We start from the raw sequence: 25,037 nt of genomic DNA, 5'->3' as shown, positions 1-25,037 counted from the left end.
TTGATTTGACTAAAAAAAATACTTGTGAGATTAATTATCTCTTTGTTCTTTGAGAACACCTAAAACACCATTAGAGAATTGGTTGTTTTAGCTTGACTTATCAATAGGTTTTCCATCCCCTATTGTGGCGACTACATTATACCAAGGTTTCTAACCACAGGTTGGTTAGGGGTTGAGGTCCATTCCATTAGAACTTGAACTTAATTAAAGATTCGGGTTAATATAATACGGGTTTAGGAGCAGGTCGTCCTAGGTTCGTATCAGGCTCTTTCTGGAAATATTCTGTAGAAAATTGAAAGCTTCGAGTATAGGTCAAAAGATTGGATTAAAGAGGTCTTCGGTAATATTTTTTTCAAGAAAAAAAAGTTATTAACAAGACTCAATGGAATCCAACAACAACTTTGCTACAATGACAGTCTCTATCTTTCTTCTCTGGAACAACAACTGATTTCGGAATTAAACTCTGTTTTGGTGCAAGAAGAATGTCTTTGGAAACAAAAATCAAGGTTTGATTGGCTTCAACATGGAGATAAAAGCACTAATTACGTTCACCTTTCCACTTTGATCTGTAGAAGAAAAAATAGAGTGGAACTCTTGAAGGATGAAGCAGGTAATTGGATTTATGATAAACAAACTCTAAGGGACATGGCTATTCAATTTTTTCAAAGTTTTTACTCTCAAGAACCTGTTGATTCCAGGTCTCCTATACCGAATCTCTTTCCTCGTCTAGATGAAGCTAATTTAGGAGCTCTCAATCACAATATTAAAGACGAGGAAATCAAGAGTGCTCTCTTTAATATTGGTCCTTGGAAGGCTCCATGCATCGATGGCCTTCCTGTTGTGTTTTTTCAAAAATATTGGAACCTCATTGGTAGCTATATTTGCAACTTTTTCAAAGACTTCTTCTTCTCTGGCACTCTGCCTTAAGGTATTAATAATACTTTGATCTTTATTATTCCCAGAAGTGATTGCCCTCAAACCATGATGCAGTTTAGGCACATAAGCTTCTGCAATACCCTGTATTAAGTGATCAGCAAAGTTATTGTCTCAAGACTTAGGCCCATCAAGAGTAAAATAATCCATCCTAGTCAAACTAGCTTCATTCCTGGGAGGCAGATAGTTGATTATTTTGTCATCACTCAGGAAATGGTTCATCTTTTTAACAAGTCCAAGGAAAAGAAAGGTATGATTCTTTGGAAAATTGATCTAGAAAAAGCTTTTGATAGAGTTAATTGGGAGTTCATTGAAGCAACTTTAAGAGAAACTGGCCTTCCTGTTCACTGGATTCAGCTTATTCTTCAATGTATTAGAGTGGACAGCATGCAACTTATTTGGAATGGGGAGCTTACAAAGAGATTCACACCTAGTAGAGGGATTAGACAAGGGGATCCTTTATCCCCTTTTCTTTTTACCCTCTATATGGAAAAGTTATCTCATGCCATTCTTCAACAAATTTTCATTGGTAAGTGGAAAAGCTTGAAGGTTTCTCGTAATGGGCCTAACATTTCTCATTTAATGTTTGTGGATGATCTTATTATATTTTCAGAAGCTTCGACTGATCAAGTCAGTGTGGTTCTTTAATGCCTTGAGGACTGTAAGATATCTGGCCGAAAAGTAAATGCTCAGGAATCTAGAATTTTTTTTTTCTAAGAATACTTCAAGTGAAATAAAAAGAAAGGCCCGCAGTTTGATTTAAAAAAAAAAAAAAAGGCCGCTTTGGATGGCATGCGATATTATTGGCTGTACTCATCGAGTCATCATGGCACAATCTTTCACTGCCTTGTTATTCTGTTGAATTTGGTTGGTAACATAGGCAACACCGTCAAAGTTTACGTAGGTTTTGGTAATAGAAAAGGAAGAGAGTTGCAATCTGAGTCCAAAGGTTCCCTTCCAATTCCATATTAGAATTGCAAGTTCTATGGTATTTCATGAATTTTTCCACTGCCGATCAAATTTGAAATAGAGGCTCTGTATGTTGTTAAAATTCATGGCCATGAATCAAGCTTAGCAAGCTCTGGGAGCTTCTTATCTTTGAGGAAAATAGTTCGGTAGCCCGCCGTTACAAGTAAAGGAATTAGAAACTGAGACAAGAGCCCTGACGACTGGATATATATAAATGAAGCTGCTATATGTAAACTCCCCATACAACAAAAATAGAAGAGAACAAAACACTGTGGTATTATTTTACTATCTTCCTAAATAGCCAAATATAAAATTGTTTTATGCTCTCATTAGCAAGCTAAATGGCCTCTAGCAAGAAGGAAATTTACAGAATTTGGAGGCTTACAACTCAATTCCTTTCTTATACTTTAAATACAACAAGGAAACAACGATTGATTTTGCCTCTGCTAGTTGTAATCGAAGGACAATGCTAATCAATTGGCGTTCCTGTGAGCAATCATTGAACAGAGAAATGTCATCCATTGATCTATAAAAGCTAAAGAAAATGTTCAAAGGCAATAAAAATATAAGTCAGAAGATCTATATTCTAGCGTACATCGGTTTTAAATTTTATACGAAAAATGACAATATAAATATAAAAAAACTAAGTCATAATGTTTTACCTGAATTAACAGCTTGTGAGCATATGGAAGCTTCAATGTTGAGAAATTATCTCCACTTTTGCATGATGAACATTCCAGTTTTCAGCATATTGCTGTAATAACCCAACAAACCACAAGCTCTACGGCCCTGCAAGAGTGGAAGTATAAGCTATAATGAAGCACTCGAAGTAATTTCATTTAAATTTCCAATAACCATTATTAAATAATTAAGAAATAAGTCAATTATTTATGACAAGGCTCTTTCTGCATGTATATACGTTTTATATCCAATTTCTGATAGTTAGTAAACAACCTTATGCACATGACTCTCATTCATATTCCCATTTCTTATAGTCATAGTAAATAGCTAAACAGTTTCCCTCACTCTCATTGCAATTCAATTTGGCTTTGATTCCTGTTCATTCTAATTCCTACTCATTCTGATCCCAAATTGGTTAACATGCCCTCGAGACGTCACAGAATAGACTCACTTGCCTTCAAGCGTCAGCAAGGCTGTCCAAAAGAATATGCATGCATAGCATTCGTCAAATTGGAGAAAATGAAAAAATCCTTTTGAATGGGTGACAGTCCGTATAGTGTCTCATGTTTGTATTTTTTCGAAGGAAAATAAAATAAATTGATGCAGAGAAGCATGCATTTCCTTGTCTAAAAAGTAAATTTCCATGTGGAAGCATGCGGATGAGCCTGTACCTGAACTTCAAAAGGATCGCTAGATATCATCAAACACCCAAATATCAACAAACTAGCGCCATACGCAATCAAACAATCACATTCCATTTCTCCTACTCGCAGCCCTAAAAAACGTGCAATGTTATAGCATACAATTTAACATTGTTTGAAGTTGAAGCAGCTGAGATATTCATATATAAGAAATATCAAACACCTCCATTTTGAGCTGTCCCCTCTATTGTCTGTTTAGCATGACTTGAGGACCACTACCATGAGCATGCATTTTATCTAAGACCTAAGCATCATAAATTTGCTGGTTAAATTAAACATAGGCTCATGAAGCTTAGAACATGTTATACACATATGTTAGAAATTAATTTAAACAATCTTGAATGTTTCTAGAATGTGTCTCGTGGTTGTTTATGTTTTATTTAAATAGCTAGTGAGAAAAGCAAAAGAATGTAATTAGATTGTTCTAGAACTCTTCATGGGCATCTACATTTAGAGTCCTTGTTTTAGTTGTATTGCAATGAAAACATAATGAAAAGAAGACTCCCTTGCTTGTTAGAGTAATAAAAAAATCGTTTAACATTAGAATAACATATTTTTCTTCTTGGGAATGGCAGGAAGTTCCACTATCCCCATGTTCAGCTATTCACAGGGAGCAGTCCCATATTTGATGGAGAATACTATGGATATTGAATCTCTCAAATGCAAACTTATTTCTTATATGAAGATCTATGAGATATAATTGAAGAAGATTATGAAGAACGTCCAACAGTTGAGTTCAACTTGGACGCAGGAACAACAAAAATTATACAAAGAGAATCAGATGAAAAATGCTTATGCTTTGAGATACATTCAGAAATGGGTAAGCAAATCCATCTACTCTAGAATTTTTGGAATTAAAAAGGCTAAGGATGCATGGGAAATATTGCAAAAGGAATTTCAAGGCAATTAAAAAGTTATATCCATTAAGTTACAAAATTTATGGAGAGATTTTGATAACTAGTCAATGAAAGACAACGAAAATATTAAAGAATTTTCTTTTGAGTTGGCTGAATATGTAAACCAAATTAAAAGTTTTGGAGATAAGCTTGAGGACATAAAAGTTGTAGAAAAAAGTCTTAGAAGTCTTCCTACAAAGTTAGAGCATGAGGTTGCAGCGATTAAGGAATCAAATGATCTGTCTAAACTAACTTTTCATGAGTTGATGGAATCTTTTGAAGCACATGGAAAGAGACTTAACAGGTTCAAGAAGCAGCCTAAAGAACATGCCTTTCAGTCAAAGATTAACATTCCAGGAAAGAAGAATTATGCAGAAAATAAAAGAAAGTAGCCCAACATTCAATCTAAAGGATATCAAGCAAGAAGAGGAGCTTCAAATTCTAACCGTGGTTTCGGAAGAAAAAAGGCAGAACCAATAATGGGTAGGAGGCAATTCAGGAATTGATGCTTCGTTGTAATATTTGCAAGAAAAAGATTGCTTGTTTTGAAAGTTCACAAGGTGTAAAATCCTAATCACTCGAAGAAAGATTGTTGGTATCATGGAAAAATGGAAGCTAATTTTTCTGAAAAATGAGTATCTTTAACTTTTTTATACCTACATGAATACTCAAGAAGAGCTCCATGATTCTTGGCTGTTGCGAATAGCCTTTGGCGACTAGCCGTGCTGTGTACTTTATAATTGTTCCATTTTCTTTGTACTTGGGTTTGTAGATCCATTTAAGTCCAATAACATCTTTGCCTTCAGGTAGATCTTCTAGTACCCATGTATCATTTTTTTCAATTGTTACAATTTCTTCATCCATTGCTTTAATCCGAATTTACTGCTTCTTCAAAATTTTGAGGCTCACATGCCAAAAATGCCATATTAGTAGATTCATAGATATCTACGAGTGAGCATACCTTTCTTGGTGGTGATTCATTATCTGAAGTTATATCCATTCTTTGGATTAGGCTTGGAGTTTCTTGACTTGTGCTTGGACCAGGGTCTTGACTTTGATAGGACCCACCCCGGGAACCCTCCCAGGATCTTCCGAGTGGTCCCGCCTAGTGAAGTTCCACCGGACAATTCCTAGGGAATATCTAATGGAACCTCACCTTAAAACTTGGACAAATAACACATGCATTACTAATAATACCTTAATATATAAATATAAATAAATCCATAACAGCACAAAGTCCACAACCGACCTAACCTATTGTTCCATAGGTCATAACTACACCCATAAGAAATATGGTCTCTACTGAGTCCAATATTTAAATCAGAGCATTCTAAGGTTGTTAACAAAGTTTAGAGGTACAAATAAGAAATAAATGATGTCCGAAAAGATGAAGGTAAGATAACGAAAAGATAATACTGCTGCTGTCATGGAAGGAAACGAAGTAACAAGAGGAGCGCAAGGTAAACTGCTACTAACTGCCTGGACCTAGGGGAATAAATTTAAAACAAATAAAACATGAGATAAAGAAATCTCAGTGAGTGGTAGAGTATAATAGAAAAATATTAATTTATTTCTGTGAAAATCTTTCACTCAAGACCTCTCGTTTCGCTCTTTCGAAAAGTTCCCCTTTTAAAATCAGTTCACAAAACCCGTATTTGTACCCCAAAATTATAATCATGAAATGGATGCTCAAAAGATATAAAATAAACAATAATATAATATTACAAAATGCCTTAATCGAAATATAAACATTTAGCATAAATATTATAAACGTAGTTCCACAAAATGTTTATGAAAGTGCAGTAAATCCACCTTATTTGAAAATCAACAATGTATTCAAAACATATACAATGTACCATTTGGTATACCAAACTGTAAACCGTGGGATATACCCACCTCACGACCCTCAATATACAAAAGGCATCGTGGAAATAAATAACCGTCAGGACGTACCCAACCTCACGGTACCATGAAAATATTAACCTGTGGAATAAATCTAACCACATGGTCCGTGTTAATAATATCCTGTAGGTTGAACCCAACCTCATGGTACCATGAAAATATTAACCTGTGGGATCATCCCAACCTAACGGTCCGTGGCAATAATATCTTGTGGGCTGAGCCAAATCTCATGGTACCGTGGCAAAACCTAGCATGCTGTAATATAATATAATATAATATTGATCCAAGATATTGGCACTACATGGTACATCAATTTAAAAATAACAAATATAATATCCTGAAAATACTTTTGTAAAATCATATATATTTTTCTCAAACGATATTGTATCATAAATTATAATTTAATATTTAAATTCCACTGCTTATTTAAATATGTCAAAATTTTCAAATCATCCTTTCATGTGAAAATCAGAAATACCATAGTGAAATGTATCCACCATAAACCGATTTTAACCATCTTAAAATTTACAAAATATTTGAGCATGCTTAAAATCATATAAATTTTCAATCTATTTCTCAAATCAATTATTTTCCAAAATAATTTAAAATCTCAATTCAAATAACAAGATATTTAATTAACATAATTCACAAGTTCACTGTGAACTCATCAAAATTAAAAATCAATAAAAACCTTATTAAAATCCACATAAAATGATAACTCATATAAGAGAAAGCAGATTTATAAATGCATAAAGCAATCCTTTCAATCAATTTGTATATACGTAAAATATCCAACCACACATATATATTCTATATACCCAAAACATTTTAAAAATAATAACCACTCACAGTACCGCAGTTGCTCACTCCTGCTTCCCTATAGGATCGCCTCCAGGCTCAACTCGACTGTCTATAATATAATAAAATATTCTTCAGGCTCAAAATAACTAAACTAAAGACACTTGTATGACCCAAATGTCTTAAATTAATTTTTAGTACTATAAAATTACATAAATTGGACACCGGACAGTCCAATTATACTGTGTGCCATAGGATCCGGTACCCAAAATTGGGGTTTTTCACTCGAAGCCTACTCTTTCAAAATTTAACCTCTAAATAGGTCATAATAATATCCAATTTTACTAATCCAACTCCAATTTTAACCAATTTGACCAATGCTGTCCAAATGCAGCCCCAATTTATCTGATAATAAAAATGGAAAAATTATCAAACAACCTCCAAAATTCTTAAATTTATATCCACGGAAAACCCAAGAGACACGGAACCCAGCAGTGTGATCACCTCGGTCCAAAGATTCCTCCGGTGGCCGGAAAACACAGTTGAAGCATCAACCGAACTTCCCGTCATCGTATCTCCCAAACGGTAAGGAATTTGGGAAAAAGAACCATGGAAATGAGTTCAGAGGGTCCAAAAATGGTGGGGAATATCTACATGTTGGCCTAAAATGGTCGAAAAATGTGAAAATCCAATGACCCACCTAGCTGGCCAGCACCGTCTTCTCTGGCCAGATCTGGGCACGTCCAGCCGCTGTTCTCCATGAAATTTCACGGCCAAGCTTGCTTCGAAGTGTTATTTCTCACTGGTGGGGTGCATGTAAAAAGTTGATGGTCGGAATGGACAAAAACGGCGGTGACCCGGTTCACCATTAAACGGGTCGGAACGACCTAGTTTGGACCTACGGGTCTGGGGAGGATTTCTCGGGTTTTGGGGGCTGGAAATGGTATTTTGGAATTTGGTTTCCTATTTGGCATGCTTACCAAGGCTTATATAGAGCCTAGGCTCACTAACAGACAAAAACTGGGGACTGGTTGGAAGTTGATATAAAACTTATGCTTAAAACTTCTCTAAATTATAACTTTTTATCCGTAACTCATAATTTGACGTGCCGCCAGTCTATGAACTCGTATCAACTAGATCTATACAACATTACCTCAGTCAAACAAAAAATATTGATCATAGAAAAAGTCAACTTGGACCCATATATGATTCACTTGGTCAAACTTGATCAAACTTAGTCAAACTTCGTCAAGTTATTAAAATATGTGTATTTTGGTACGAGGTGTTACAACTTGGTGTTGAATTTGACTTATCCTGAACAGTACTTTCTTCAAATATTTTTGCTCCTGTTTTGGGAGCGCTTTCCCAATTCCATGCTGCTAATTTGTCAAAGATAACATCTCTAGAAATTATCAGTTGTTTTAGATTGTATAGTCCATAACGTTTTGACTCACTGCTATGGCCAAGAAATATATATTTCTCTTATTTTTCATCAAATTAAGATTGTGCGTCGCTTGTTACCAAAATCTCAAAAATAAAAAATAAAAAAATAAACCAGCTCAATTATGTTGCTCTAATATTTTCACTGGTTATTTGTAGTTAAAATAAAATTAGATTGATTAAAAAGAACCGTTAAAAAAAAAAAAAAGTAGAATGCATCACCTGTTACCAAAATCTAAAAATAAAAAAATAAAAAAATAAACCAGCTCAATTATGTTGCTATAATATTTTCACTTGTTATTTGTAGTTGAAATAAAATTAGATTGGTTAAAAAAAAGAAAGGGCAGGCGACGCATAAAAAAGACTGTGGGTCACCTGTTACCTATATTTAAAATAAATAAATAAACCAGCTCAGTTATATTACTTAAATATTTTCACAAGTTATTTGAAGTTGAAATAAAATATGATTGATTAAAGATTAAAAATAATAATAATAAAACATGGAATAGGCAACGTATTTTAATGGAATTGCGTCGCCTTTTCCTTCAATTTTTTTATATTTTTTTAAGAAAAAGCCATATAATATACTTTCAATTTTTAAAAACAAGTAAGCTATCACTGACCACAAAAACATGAAAGTTAAGCTCATTTAACATACTTATGTAGATAAATTGGTCAATAAATACTTTTTGAATTAGAATTCTATATTCGGTACCCTATCTCAAATTAGGTTTTGAAAATTTTTGTGTCTCATCTATACACATATATGTGTGTAATTGAGAAGAGCATTGACAAAACTATTTTCTGTTTTTAGATCAATGGAATTTATGTTCATTGGATTGATACATGAACATATTTGTAGATGAACAATTAAAAAACTATTTAAAGATTATAAAGAAAATATAAAAATTGGAACAGGCAACTCTTTTCGACCATAATATGTCGCTTGATCCCACAATTCAATAACAGGCTACCCTTCTTGAACAGAATGTGTTGCTTGTTCTCTCAATTAAAAAAACAAAAATTTTAAAAGACATGCAAATTTTATAAAGAATAAAAGTGTATTTGAAAAACAAAAAAATAAACAGTAATTTTTGATATTTTGTTTCTCATTTTTAAGAAATATTTTCAGTTTTTATTTGTAGATGAAAACTAAAACATTAATCAAAGAAAAAAAAATTGAGAAAAAAGGCGCATTTGTGCCATTTTTTGAAACTTTTTGGCACGTTTTAAAATTTTTACGCACACCTTTGAATCCCTTTTCTTTTTTAAAACTACATCAAGTACACTATTTAATAAATATTAGATTTGGAAGCAATCTAAGAGAGACTTGAAGAGTGGGATATTTTGGGTTTCATTTTTCATTTATCTATGTTGTCATCGGCCGGAAAGCTGGATTTCTCTGTGTTGCATGATTTTCTGGGTTTCTTCTTTCTTCATCTCCATCGTTTAGGTGAAATTCTTTTTTCTTTGTGGTTGGCGGAGACATGTGGTGGGTTGGTGTTTTGTTTTTTTTTTTTTTCATTTTAACCACAAGTTAGGTTCGTTGGGTTTTATTAATCTTGTTTTTGTAGAAATTTTGTTTGTGATATTGCTTGACATTGTTTTGCTAAGTTCAACAAGTATTTTATGATAAAGATCAACTTGATTAGAGATGGTCTGTTGTTTTAACTACTTTACCACAACATCGTACTTTTGTTGAAGAAGATGTTTTTGGAGATACTATGATGGCTCACATCCATTTGTCATATAGTTGCCACGTATCGATGAAAATCATAATGAGGATGAATGTGAGAGTGACTATGTTTGTAATGACTATAAGGGGATATGGATAAACAATATCTTCTAAATAAATTGGTACATATATTTATTAACTTATGTTTTAAGTCATATTTATAACATTTATTATTATTCATTTAATTAATTTTTTTATTTGCTTCATTATACGTTTTCCACTTTTAGTTAGGAGAAATGTGTCTCGCCAAATATTAAAAACGATGGTAATATTTTTTAAATTTTCATTTACTAAATTACAAATTTAATAATGATTAATATTTTATTTATTTTGCATAAGTGTTAATAACTTTTTAATTTATCTATATGCAGTATGAGGGTGTAATATCGTCAAAAAGAGGAAGTCAACTTCCATCTCAATGAGTGTACATTCATAGAAGTTTAATTAATATTAATTTTGTTATGAAAAAATACAATAGTTTACAAATTATGTAAAAATATATCAATGAGATAATATTTAATTTATTTGATAATTAATTTGTTACCCATGATTGCTGGACATATACTATTAGGTAGGCCATGGCAATTTGATAAAGATGCTACTCATTTTGGTCGAGAAAATAGTATTGTTATCAGATTCAAAGGGAAGAAGGTCAAGCTGGAACCATTATCTCCTAAAGAGGTTTACAAAGACCAAGTACAAATGCAACAAAGGAGAGAAGCCGAAAACCTCAAGGAAAAAGCAAGTATGGCACCAACGACTTCACCATCCTTTCAAGAAGGTAAGAATGAGGTTGCTGATCAAGGTAAGGTTTCTAAGGCTAATATTGAGTGGAAAGATCAAGGGAAAGCTGAAAGAGAGGGGAAAGAAAGTGGCAAACCCGAGTGCTTGGAGAAGGAAGGGAAATCCGAAGGTTTGCGCCAATCCAAGGGGGAAAATAAAAAAGAAAGAAAAGAAAGGTTAAGTAGCAATTTTTATTTGAGTTTAGGGGATATTAATAAGGTTATTGAGTGTAAGAAACCTTTGCTGGTCATGCTTTACAAAGAAAATTATTTTAATGATCAAACTAACTTTGAAGAACTTGAATTGCCAAGTTCAATGATTTCTCCTTTGAAGGAATTTGGAGATGTCTTCCCAAATGAGATTCCAAGTGGAGTACCACCTATTCGAGGGATAGAACATCAAATTGACTTTGTTCCAGGGGCTGCCATACCAAATAGACCAGCTTATAGGAGCAATCCCGAAGAAACAAAGGAGCTGCAAAAACAGGTAAGTGATTTGCTTGATAAAGGATACATTCGTGAGAGTTTAAGCCCATGTGCTGTTCCTGTTTTGTTGGTATCTAAAAAGGATGGTTCTTGGAGAATGTGTGTTGATTGTAGGGCTATAAATAATATTACCATCAAATATAGACATCCCATTCCTAGATTAGATGATATGCTTGATGAGTTGCATGGTGCTTGCATGTTTACAAAAATTGATCTTAGGAGTGGTTATCACCAAATTAGGATGAAAGAAGGTGATGAACGGAAAACCGCATTCAAAACTAAATATGGGCTGTATGAATGGTTAGTTATGCCTTTTGGATTATCCAATGCACCTAGTACCTTCATGAGGCTTATGAATCATGTAATGCGTCCATTTATTGGAAAAAATTTGTGGTTGTCTATTTTGATGACATTCTAATATATAGCCGAAATTTGGATGACCATGTGGATCAACTTAGGCAAGTTTTGCAAGTTCTTAGAAAGGAAAGATTGTTTGCTAACATTAAAAAATGTGAATTTTGCAAAGAAGAGCTTGTGTTTCTAGGTTTTGTAATAAGTGCTGCAGGAATCAAAGTTGACCAAGCTAAGGTGAAAGCAATTCAAGAGTGGCCGGTTCCTACTTCTATCACCCAAGTGAGGAGCTTTCATGGCTTGGCAAGCTTTTACATAAGATTTGTCAAGGATTTTAGTACCATAGCAGCACCATTGAATGAAGTTGTCAAGAAGAATGTTGGTTTCAAATGGGGGGAAGTACAAGAAAAATCTTTTAATTTGTTGAAAGAAAAATTGTGTAATGCACCTTTGTTAGTTTTGCCAAATTTTTCTAAGACTTTTGAAATTCAGTGTGATGCTTCGGGTGTAGGTATTGGAGCTGTCTTAATGCAAGAAGGAAGACCCATAGCCTACTTTAGTGAAAAATTAAGTGGAGCTGCCTTAGACTATCCGACTTATGACAAGGAGATGTATGCTTTGGTGAGGGCTTTGGAGACGTGGCAGCATTATCTCATGCCAAAGGAGTTTGTGATTCATACGGATCATGAGTCTTTGAAGCATATCAAGGGTCAAGGAAATCTCAACCGAAGGCATGCTAAGTGGATTGAATTTATTGAAACATTTCCATATGTGATCCGTTACAAAAAAGGTAAGGAAAATGTGATCCCGAAGGTATGTGCTCTTTTCTACCTTAGATGCTAGATTGCTTGGATTTGAACAATTGAAAGAACTTTATGAGCATGATAGTGACTTTGGAGAAATTTTTAGAACCTGTTTGAAACATGGATTTAATAAATTTTACATATTTGAGGGATATTTGTTTAAGGAAAACAAACTTTGTGTGCCTAATTGTAGTATTAGGGAATTATTGGTTCGGGAAGGACATGGGGGTGGTTTAATGGGCCATTTTGGTGTTTTAAAAACTTTATCCTTGCTGCAAAAACATTTTTATTGGCCTAACATGAGAAGAGATGTTGAGAGAATTTGTGAAAGATGTTTGAAGTGCCGAAAAACAAAATAACCATTGAAACCGCATGGATTGTATAAGCCTTTGCCGATCCCTACCTATCCTTGGGTAGATTTGTCTATGGATTTTATTCTTGGGTTGCCTAGGTCAAGGACAGGTAAGGATTCAATATTTATTGTAGTAGATAGGTTTTCTAAGATGGCACATTTTATTGCATGTAACAAAACTGATGATGCATCCAATATTGCTAATTTATTTTTCAAGGAAATTGTGAGATTGCATGGAATGCCAAGAACTATTGTGTCGGATAGGGATGCTAAGTTCTTAAGCTATTTTTGGAAAACATTGTGGGCTAAATTAGGTACTAAGCTTTTATTTTCAACTACTTGTCATCCACAAACTGATGGACAAACCGAAGTAGTAAATAGAACCTTGTCTGCATTGTTGAGAGCATTAATTAGTAGAAATTTAAGGACTTGGGAAGAATGTTTGCCACACGTTGAATTTGCATATAATAGGTCTTTACATTCAGCAACTAAATTTACTCCATTTGAAATTGTTTATGGTTTTAATCCTTTGACTCCATTAGATTTAATACCTTTGCCTTTAAGTGAGCGTGCTAATCTAGATGGAAAACAAAAAGCTGATTTTGTAAAGCAGATTCATGAAAAGACCCGCGCAAACATTGAAAGGAGGACCGAGCAATATGCAAGGGTGGCTAATCAAGGCCGAAAATCAATGGTGTTTGAACTTGGAGATTGGGTGTGGCTGCATATAAGGAAAGAAAGATTTGCCGAACAAAGGAAATCAAAACTCATGCCGAGGGGTGATGGACCTTTTCAAGTTTTGGAGAGGATAAACGACAATGCCTACAAACTTGATCTACCGGGTGAGTATAATGTTAGTGCCACCTTTAGTGTTGCTGATTTATCTCCTTTTTCTGTAGGTGATGACTTCGATTTGAGGACAAATCCTTTTCAAGAGGAGGGGAATGATGCGAATCCACTCGAGACTGTTCGACCGACAACCCGCTGGGGTGCTGACCCAATACAAATGAAGGTGGGACCGATCACTAGGGCCCAAGCCAAGAAGTTCAAGGACAATCTTGCTGTCTTCATACAAGGAATAAGTCATAGTCAAGAGGGGTTGGCCATATCTAAAGAACCAAGGCCTGTTTTACTCATACAAGCAATAGAAGCCGATACGGACCTGGGTGACGGTTTTGGTACATTTTTGGAGTCCGGGAAGCGTGAAATGGTTCCAATGATTTATGGGTTCAATACATATGCCTAAGAGGTCATGGAATCAAGTTAAAGCAGCCTCAAATGCAATCAAAAAGGGCTTGTACGGACAGCATCAACAATTTGGTCGAATTTGCTATATTGCTTGCTGGCTTTACTGTATTTTACTGTATTAGCCTTTTCTTATTTTTCCAAGGATGGGCAACGTGTGGGACTTCATATTCAGCTTATTTGGCATCCTAAAAAGCATCTAGAAGTTGATTTGGAGCTCAAAGAGGTCAAAGATTGGTCAAAGTCAAATTAGTCAAAAAAGCTAGTATTATAGTTTCCTAATTTTATTCTACTTTTTGTTTTAGTAAACTACCATTACTTTTTAGTTTTTATTTATTTATTTTCTGTACAAATAAGTTTAGAAAAGTTATTATTTTATTATTTTCATTGTAAATTAATTAATTCCTTTATTCTGTCTTTAGTAAATCTATTAATAATAATTCTAATATATCTTTAGGTTCATCTAGTAATAAAAAATTCAGATCTATACCAAAATTAAAACATCAAGATAAAATCTGCCAACAAATCAATACTAATCAATGGAGACCAAACTACAAACATCTAAATCACGAATTTAAATTAGAAAAACATAAAGATCAATTATTAAATTACCAACGATCATACACTAAAGAACAAAAAGCCCATATTTTATCTAGTTGGAAAGAAACAATGATAGATCTTAAAACTAATATATTGTTTTTTAATTTTCTCAAAGATTATTATCCTTTACTAAACATAAACATATTACCAAAAGAAACAGGAGAACCACCAGATAAATCAACAGTCGTGTCAAGCCACCCCTCTGAACAAATTACGTCTTCTTCTCCCCTGTTGGTATCAGAGCCATAAGTGTTCCGATCTATATGCTTGTTACTTCTTTTAGCACCCGTAGAGTATTATATCTGTTTAATTCATTCATTTTCTTGTCTTAATTTCTAAAGGTTTATTAAGCCAACTTTATTGTTGTCATTCGTGTTCATCCCTAGCTGAACAGTAAAGGGTCCGTGTCTGAACAATAAGTCCCAGGTGAGGCATGAGAGGAGCGGTCTGAGAGGTCAAGGGAAGAGAGCAATCATATGACAATAGTAAATTTGAATTAATAGAGTTTTAAAAATTAAAATTTGAAAATTGATAGATTATTCAGAACTAATTCTTCTACTAGTTCTAGATTAAGTACCAGCTCTAGGTCCTCGCTTCATGGAAATCAAATACCAGATATAATTAATAAAGAACATTATAGTTTCACCTCTAATGAATCAATCAACCCAGACTGGAATATTCCTCCAGTTTCCCCTAGTGAAATTTACCACCATAAAACTTGGTCTTTGTCCTCCTTTAAAAGTGAATCACATATTAAAACTGTTGAACAAGTTTATACAATCAATAAAGATCATGAAACATGCCAGTTAATCACTAAATCAAACATCAATCAACATTTAAAAGATGGTTATAAATTCATGCATATAGGATTAGTCCAAATCGGAATCAAACCCCTAACCAAATTAGGAACCAATTCATCTATACTACTGTGTCTTAGAGATGCAAGCTTTAAAAACTTTAATGAAAGTGTTTTTGGAGTTATAGAAACCAGTTTATGTAATGGCCCTGTTCATTTTGACTGTTATCCCAATTTTCCAGTCAGTTTAACAGACCCATGCATATTAAAGGTCTTAACTCTTAATTTAAAAACTTCGGGTTATCACTTCGATGAAGGTTGTCAACCCTTAGCCTTAATTTACAGAATTCAATATAAAGTCTCAGGAACTAATATGAACTTTAAAGCTAAACAACATAATGCTAAAGGTCATACTATGTTAATCCAGAGCCAATATCAAGATTTAAATATTCAAATTCCTAAATTAATCAAATGGTCAGATGTTAATTTACCTTCTGATTGGGTATTAATTGATGTCCGAAGTCCAACACCTATTCAAAATATATTAACCAACACTGAGTTCATCTCACAATCTGATGATGGATCAGTTCGAATCTCCTTTGATAGAAATCCTAGATCTAATCAACCCTTAGGAGAAACCTCCTCCCGAAGATCCCTTAATCAACCAATCATCGAGTCAGTCTCTTCTGATAGTATATCTCGAAGAGATCATGAAATAGAAAAAGATTTACAAAGAATTAAAATTCAAGAATTAGAACAACAACTACACAAACTAAGATTAGAAAATGAACTTAAAAATCTTAGATTAAAATCAATTCACCACACTGGACAAGTGAGTCAACCTCGTTACAGTGATGAAGAAATCCAATCCACACAGTCACCCACAGCTTCAGATTTTATAGATCCCCAATTAAACACCTTAGCTACACCCTTTAAACCACACTGGAAACAATTAAATCAAAAAGTGATGTCTGATAAAAATCACGACAAACTAATCAAATATAGACAATCACACACTAGAGATCAAAAAGAAGATATTTGGCAAACTTGGAAACAAACAATGTTACAACTTAAATTTGATATTAAATTTTTTGATTTTCTTGAAAAATTTTATTATCCTTTAAATAATTTAAAAACTTTAACAAAAGAAAAATGGATTAAATCCGATAAATCCACAGTCCTATCTAGTCACCCTCCAGTTGAGAAAATAATCATTCCCCATTTAAATAACCAAGTCATAGCTTCACCCTTTAAAACTTCCACAAATGAAAATAACGATTTAATTAATGAAACTAGGAAAGTCATTGAACAAAATAATTACACCAATCAAAGTCTTATTACAATAGGTAAACAGTTAGACAAAATAGAAACTAAAATTGATAATTCCTCTAAAGAAGAAATTAGACCTCAACCACTCATAAAATTTCCAGATATTACAAAAGTTCCAACTCTTCCAACTAAAACTAATCAACTGAGTCAACTCTTACAAGAATCACAATTAAAAACTTCCAAACATGAAGCCTCTTCTTCAAATCTAGCTACCATCAACAATAAATCTTCTTCTGATACAGAATCAAATCAATCTTCCTTGGATAATCATATTAATAGACTTAAAAATCAAAAACCAAGATTTAATACTTTTAAACAATGGAATACTAAACCATTACCCCCCGAATTTCAAGAATCCACCTCTAAACCTCAATTCTCTGTTAGTTCTGATAAATTATATGAATGGAATATAGATGGTTTAAAAGAACAAGAAATCCTAAACAAATTACACCACATGTCCATGGTTGCTAATAGTTATTTTACTAATCAAAACCTTCCCCAACCTGACATTGTTGAATTGCTAGTCACAGGTTTTACCGGTACTCTACACTACTGGTGGGAAAAACATTTAACAGATCAATCTAAATCAGAAATCATTCATGCAGTTAAATTAGATGAAGAAGGATTCCCCATATTTGATGAGTCAATAGGTCAAGGTGTCCCAGATGGCGTCAATACCTTGTTAGCTACAATAATTAGACATTTTATAGGAACCCCTACTGCTGTCACAGAACGAATTCATAGTCAATTAACCAATTTACACTGTCCCACTCTTAATGATTTCGAATGGTATGTCCAAACATTTACCACTGGAATCATGATGAGAGATGATAGTAATCAACCTTTTTGGAAAGAAAAATTTATTAATGGTTTACCCCAATTATTTGCTAGAAAAATCAGAAATGTCTTAAGTAATGATAGTGGTCACATAGATTACAATTCATTAACTTGTGGCGACATAGTCTCAATCATCAAAAAAGAAGGATTAAAAATGTGCACTGATATGAAAATAGCTAATCAACTAAATAATGATAAAAAGAAAACTAAATACGAATTAGGAAACTTTTGTCAACAATATGGTCTGTCTACTATAGCACCCTCTAGAAAAAACAAAATCAAAGAAAAATCCTATACGAAACCTTTTAGAAAATCTTATTACAAATCCCATAAGTTTATTAAACCCAATCCTGATAAATTCTATAAATCAAATAAACATAAAAACGATTCAAAAGATAAAACAAAAATTAAATGCTTTAAATGTAATAAATTTGGTCATTTTGCTAATAATTGCAAAGTTAAACAAACAATCAAACAATTAGAAATACCTGAAGATCAAAAACAAAATTTAATCAATGTCTTAGGCATCCACAACACAGATAGTGAACATAGTGAAAACAATATTTACACTGAATCAAGTTCTGACGAATCAAGTAGTCACCCTAAATCCACCAGTGACACAGATAACCCTAAAATTACTTTAGGATGTTTAGATGCTTGTTGTCTAGATACCTGTTGTAATCAATCACTTAGTGTCTTAACTACTTCTACAGAAGATGAAGATATCATTTTAGAATTACTTAGTAAATTAGAAAATCTTGATGAAAGAATAGAATACATGAAAAAATATAAAAAGATAATCACTGATAATCACAAAGAAACAAATCAACATCATAAAAGTACTCAAAAAATATGTTTAACAGAAGCCTTGCAAACATTTAATAAATCCAAAAATAAACCCATAACTGTTCAAGACTTACAAACAGAAATTAAAACAATCAAGTCTGAAATTAAAGAATTACAAATGGAAAATCATTTAATCAAACATCGATTACAATTCATTTAGGATAACCCCCATCCTAGTCAACCTGATGAACAGGAAGAAGGATCTTCCCATCATAATTGTATAGCTTCAATCCAAAAAATCAAACTTAGAAAATGGCATATTAAAATCACCATACTCATAAAAGATTTTCAATTAACAACAATTGCACTTTTAGATTCAGGTGCAGATTTAAATTGTATTCATGAAAGTTTTATCCCTCATCAATATTATACCAAAACAAAAGAAAAACTAAATTCAGCCAATGGTAGTAAAATGGATTTACAATATGAAATTAATCAAGTCCAAATTTGTCATAATCAAATCTGTTATACAACCTCTTTTGTCCTTATTAAAAATATGACAGATCAAGTAATCTTAGGAATCCCTTTCCTTTCTTTATTGTACCCATTTATCACAAACAATGATGGAATCATCAGTCACCCTTTAGGTGAAAAAATCAAATTTGATTTCTTGCTTCAATCAAATAATGTCCAGACCTTTCAAGATCAATCCATTTCAAAACAGCTTAATTGCATCCACATCAATCATCCTCCTTTTTATTCCTCTTATCTTCCAATTTTCAATCAATCATACTTCTATATATCTCAAATCATTAAAACCTCATTTTGCAAAATATATTTATATCTCTTTGCATCTCTTTCAACTCTTCGCATTATTTCAAAATATCTTTTCTCTAATCATTACAGTATGTCTCGCCCCAGCGGCTACATGATCATCAACAGCACATCTGTTCCAATTTGGAGTGGAGAAAATTCTGAAAAGAATTTCCCAACCCAATTTGAACTAGATATTCCCCAAAGAGCCTTAATCAATTCCGTTTGGAATAAAACCCATTTTGAATCACCCGAAGAAAAAATAGATTTTATTCAAACCCTTGATAACCTTTGTTTTTATCTCCAATCAATCAAACAAAAGCCCGATAGTAACTACTATTCCCATTATATCTTATTCACAGGCCGAAACCCTGGCCTTTATAAAACATGGTCCCAAATAGCCCATGAGATAGCAGGCCAAATCAATACCCAATACCGAGGCTATTACAGTCTCCATCAAGCCCTTGAAATCACCCATCGAGAAATAGGTCCACAAGCCTTTATTCACCCTTGGGTCCGAATGGATCCAGAGTTTTCCAAAACTCTCAGATTTGTCCAAAAAATCATCTCTAATCAAGCTTCTAGTTCCCAATCAGCCCAGAAAATGCAACATAATCATCCTTGCCCAATCACTGGTTTTATCAACCCACAACATCCCAATACTCAACTTATTCAAACCCAAGATCCACTTGATATCCTCAATATAGAACATCCTTTAGAATTCCGAGTTCATGAACTCAAACACAAAAATCAATGCCTTGAACACCAAATTCAAACCTTACTCCACAACAATGCCATTCACCAACTTCACATTAATCATCTCCAAACCGATCTCGATTATTGGACCAAAAAACAATCTTTTAATCAAAACCAAGCCTCCACCAGCCATTCTAACCAACCTTTCTAACTCATTGACAATCCTTATCCTTTAATCAAAAATTCCACCTTACCTTGGAATCCTGTCCGTATATTTTTTTATCCTAATCAATGGTTACACCAAGCTAGTTTACCCAGTGATCTTATTTCCCGCATTTGGAACATTAAAAGAAAACAATTTTATGATGAATTCAATTCTCTTCAAAAAATGCTCCGCTCATTTATCCAATCACCCAATACCTGCCCCCGTGGTATGTATGTATATTCGGAAGTTGCTTTGCATCCTTCCAATATCAAATGTACCACATGTGACCCTGAAAATATACCCCTCAATCATGTTGGCTGTCCTCACCAAATCAGTTATTGTATTTACCGTGTTGGCCTATATGCCCCAACCTTTCACAATTTCATTTTTCAAAATAAAACAATCACTTGGGCTACCCTCTTTGACTGGGGATTAGTTGGAACCATTATATTCACCCATACAGATCAAGCCCAAAACTGTACTGAATTAATCAAAATGGCCATTACCTGCCTCTTTTTACCTCACCATTCAGCACCATTAAAACAACAAGGATATATTGCTGTTCACATCACATCCACTCCACCAGAATGGATCCATGGATGGGAACCAGCACGCCACCTAATCACTTTTGAAAAATCAAAATATGCTACTAATCATTTCCGCCAAGACGAACAGGTACGACGATGTTCCAGCCCAATCACAAGACAACTACGCCACTGGAGAGCTGCAGTATATGGAGACAACTTTAATCTCCAACACATTACTCAAAAATATTTTTTAGCAAAAGAAAATCAATACACGAAAATATATTTACATCATGCATTCCGCTATTCACATCCTTTCATTACAAAACCATGTATCCAGATCTTGCTGCTATTTATTATAAAATGTTCAAAAATCAGAGAATCATTAATACAGACAATAATCAAGAATCAGAAGAAGACATTGACATTGATTCAGACAACGACGACACTTACCAGTTTGGTGAAGAAGAAGATCACAACATCACCAACATGCTGGAAGCCTAAATCACAATCAACAGGAGGAATCTTTGACAGTACAAAGTTACTTTCAAAATTCCACCCACAAAAGCAGATCACGAGACTTTACTGTTCAATCACTATTCATGAACAGTAAAAGGAGCCGAAAGCAGTTCACTGTTCAATCAACTATTCCCGACAGCGCACTGTTCAATCAACTATTCATCAACAGGAATCGAGTCCTCCTTTGCCTATTTAAAGGAGCCCCATTCCTCTTCCAAAATCAAGTTTTTTAAAGCTTTTCAAGTTTTTTAATTCATTTTTCAAGTTTTTCCTTTTGGAGTTTTTCCCGACTGAAGCTAAGAGTGAGTTTAGAGAGTTTCTGGCAGATTTCTCCACTTTTCTCAATCTTCTTCTATCCCAAAAAACTCTGTAATCAATTTATTTATTCTGAGTGTTGAGTGTTGAGTGCTTGTAACACTTTGGTTCTTCGTAATCAAGTAAGCATTCATACATTTCATTTTCATTTATATATTGTTTGGCTTGTTATACCGCCTTCAATATTATTTTCATTTAATCATTCATTTATTTATTTTGAATTAGTTCTGAATAATCTATCCATTTTCGAATTTTAATTTTTAAAACTCTATTAATTCAAATTTACTATTGTCATATGATTGCTCTCTTCCATTTACTGTTCAGCTAGGGACGAACACGAATGACAACAATAAATGCATGAATTTATAACCATCTTTTAAATGTTGATTGATGTTTGATTTAGTGATTAGCTGGCATGTTTCATGTTCTTTATTGATTGTATAAACTTGTTCAACAGTTTTAATATGTGATTCACTTTTAAAGGAGGACAAAGACCAAGTTTTATGGTGGTAAATTTCACTAAGGGAAACTGGAGGAATATTCCAGTCTGGGTTGATTGATTCATTAGAGGTGAAACTATAATGTTCTTCATTAATTATATCTGGTATTTGATTTCCATTAAGCGATGACCTAGAGCTGGTACTTAATCTAGAACTAGTAGAAGAATTAGTTCTGAATAATCTATCCATTTTCGAATTTTAATTTTTAAAACTCTATTAATTCAAATTTACTATTGTCATATGATTGCTCTCTTCCCTTGACCTCTCAGACCGCTCCTCTCATGCCTCACCTGGGACTTATTGTTCAGACACGGACCATTTACTGTTCAGCTAGGGACGAACACGAATGACAACAATAAAGTTGGCTTAATAAACCTTTAGAAATTAAGACAAGGAAATGAATGAATTAAACAGATACAATACTCTACGGGTGCTAAAAGAAGTAGTAAGCATATAGATCGGAACACTTATGGCTCTGATACCAACAGGGGAGAAGAAGTAGAGTATACAACAAGAAGAACAAGAAGAACAAAGATAAGAACAGAGTAGAATAAGATTAAGCGGAAGGAAATGAAAATGACAAAAGATAAAGGCGGCAAAGCCAGCCAAGTATAAATAAAATAAATAAATGATTAAACAAAATAAATAAATGAATGATTAAATGAAAATAATATTAAAGGCGGTATAACCAGCCAAGCAATATATAAATGAAAATGAAATGTATGAATGCTTACTTGATTACGAAGAACCAAAGTGTTACAAGCACTCAACACTCAACACTCAACACTCAGAATAAATAAATTGATTACAGAGTTTTTTGGGATAGAAGAAGATTGAGAAAAGAGGAGAAATCTGCCAGAAACTCTCTAAACTCACTCTTAGCTTCAGACGGGAAAAACTCCAAAAGGAAAAACTTGAAAAATGAATTAAGAAACTTGAAAAGCTTTAAAAAACTTGATTTTGGAAGAGGAATGGGGCTCCTTTAAATAGGCAAAGGAGGACTCGATTCCTGTTGATGAATAGTTGATTGAACAGTGCGCTGTCGGGAACAGTTGATTGAACAGTGATCTGCTTTCGGCTCCTTTTACTGTTCATGAATAGTGATTGAACAGTAAAGTCTCGTGATCTGCTTTTGTGGGTGGAATTTTGAAAGTAACTTTGTACTGTCAAAGATTCCTCCTGTTGATTGTGATTTAGGCTTCCAGCATGTTGGTGATGTTGTGATCTTCTTCTTCACCAAACTGGTAAGTGTCGTCGTTGTCTGAATCAATGTCAATGTCTTCTTCTGATTCTTGATTATTGTCTGTATTAATGATTCTCTGATTTTTGAACATTTTATAATAAATAGCAGCAAGATCTGGATACATGGTTTTGTAATGAAAGGATGTGAATAGCGGAATGCATGATGTAAATATATTTTCGTGTATTGATTTTCTTTTGCTAAAAAATATTTTTGAGTAATGTGTTGGAGATTAAAGTTGTCTCCATATACTGCAGCTCTCCAGTGGCGTAGTTGTCTTGTGATTGGGCTGGAACATCGTCGTACCTGTTCGTCTTGGCGGAAATGATTAGTAGCATATTTTGATTTTTCAAAAGTGATTAGGTGGCGTGCTGGTTCCCATCCATGGATCCATTCTGGTGGAGTGGATGTGATGTGAACAGCAATATATCCTTGTTGTTTTAATGGTGCTGAATGGTGAGGTAAAAAGAGGCAGGTAATGGCCATTTTGATTAATTCAGTACAGTTTTGGGCTTGATCTGTATGGGTGAATATAATGGTTCCAACTAATCCCCAGTCAAAGAGGGTAGCCCAAGTGATTGTTTTATTTTGAAAAATGAAATTGTGAAAGGTTGGGGCATATAGGCCAACACGGTAAATACAATAACTGATTTGGTGAGGACAGCCAACATGATTGAGGGGTATATTTTCAGGGTCACATGTGGTACATTTGATATTGGAAGGATGCAAAGCAGCTTCCGAATATACATACATACCACGGGGGCAGGTATTGGGTGATTGGATAAATGAGCGGAGCATTTTTTGAAGAGAATTGAATTCATCATAAAATTGTTTTCTTTTAATGTTCCAAATGCGGGAAATAAGATCACTGGGTAAACCAGCTTGGTGTAACCATTGATTAGGATAAAAAAATATACGGACAGGATTCCAAGGTAAGGTGGAATTTTTGATTAAAGGATAAGGATTGTCAATGAGTTGGAAAGGTTGGTTAGAATGGCTGGTGGAGGCTTGGTTTTGATTAAAAGATTGTTTTTTGGTCCAATAATCGAGATCGGTTTGGAGATGATTAATGTGAAGTTGGTGAATGGCATTGTTGTGGAGTAAGGTTTGAATTTGGTGTTCAAGGCATTGATTTTTGTGTTTGAGTTCATGAACTCGGAATTCTAAAGGATGTTCTATATTGAGGATATCAAGTGGATCTTGGGTTTGAATAAGTTGAGTATTGGGATGTTGTGGGTTGACAAAACCAGTGATTGGGCAAGGATGATTATGTTGCATTTTATGGGCTGATTGGGAACTAGAAGCTTGATTAGAGATGATTTTTTGGACAGATCTGAGAGTTTTGGAAAACTCTGGATCCATTCGGACCCAAGGGTGAATAAAGGCTTGTGGACCTATTTCTCGATGGGTGATTTCAAGGGCTTGATGGAGACTGTAATAGCCTCGGTATTGGGTATTGATTTGGCCTGCTATCTCATGGGCTATTTGGGACCATGTTTTATAAAGGCCAGGGTTTCGGCCTGTGAATAAGATATAATGGGAATAGTAGTTACTATCGGGCTTTTGTTTGATTGATTGGAGATAAAAACAAAGGTTATCAAGGGTTTGAATAAAATCTATTTTTTCTTCTGGTGATTCAAAATGGGTTTTATTCCAAACGGAATTGATTAAGGCTCTTTGGGGAATATCTAGTTCAAATTGGGTTGGGAAATTCTTTTCAGAATTTTCTCCACTCCAAATTGGAACAGATGTACTGTTGATGATCATGTAGCCGCTGGGGCGAGACATACTGTAATGATTAGA

General features: G+C 33.9%; 1 protein-coding gene across 1 annotated transcript; it reads right to left on the bottom strand.

Moving 5' to 3' along the window:
- Nucleotides 1–741: 741 nt before the first annotated feature.
- Nucleotides 742–5,044, bottom strand: LOC132804989 (uncharacterized). The gene is made up of 5 exons (XM_060819574.1): nt 4,837–5,044; nt 3,255–3,358; nt 2,636–2,691; nt 2,344–2,437; nt 742–1,017 (listed from the first exon to the last, which is right to left on the bottom strand). Exons 1-5 carry the CDS (start codon nt 5,042–5,044, stop codon nt 742–744), a joined length of 738 nt encoding a protein of 245 aa, XP_060675557.1.
- Between the last annotated feature and the right edge of the window lie 19,993 nt (nt 5,045–25,037).

This window comes from Ziziphus jujuba, chromosome 8 (genome assembly GCF_031755915.1).
Source record: "Ziziphus jujuba cultivar Dongzao chromosome 8, ASM3175591v1".
In the NCBI taxonomy this organism is placed as follows: domain Eukaryota; kingdom Viridiplantae; phylum Streptophyta; class Magnoliopsida; order Rosales; family Rhamnaceae; genus Ziziphus; species Ziziphus jujuba.
The sequence above is the reverse complement of the archived record's forward strand: the minus strand, read 5'-3'. Positions and strand labels throughout refer to the sequence as shown.

Coding starts and splice junctions, on each gene's coding strand:
- LOC132804989 (XM_060819574.1), bottom strand. CDS start 5,044: ATGGATGAAGAAATTGTAACAATTGAAAAAAATGATACATGGGTACTA. Junction 3,359..4,836: donor CTTCTTGAGTATTCATGTAG/GTATAAAAAAGT, acceptor CACGTTTTTTAG/GGCTGCGAGTAGGAGAAATG. Junction 2,692..3,254: donor GCGATCCTTTTGAAGTTCAG/GTACAGGCTCAT, acceptor CCACTCTTGCAG/GGCCGTAGAGCTTGTGGTTT.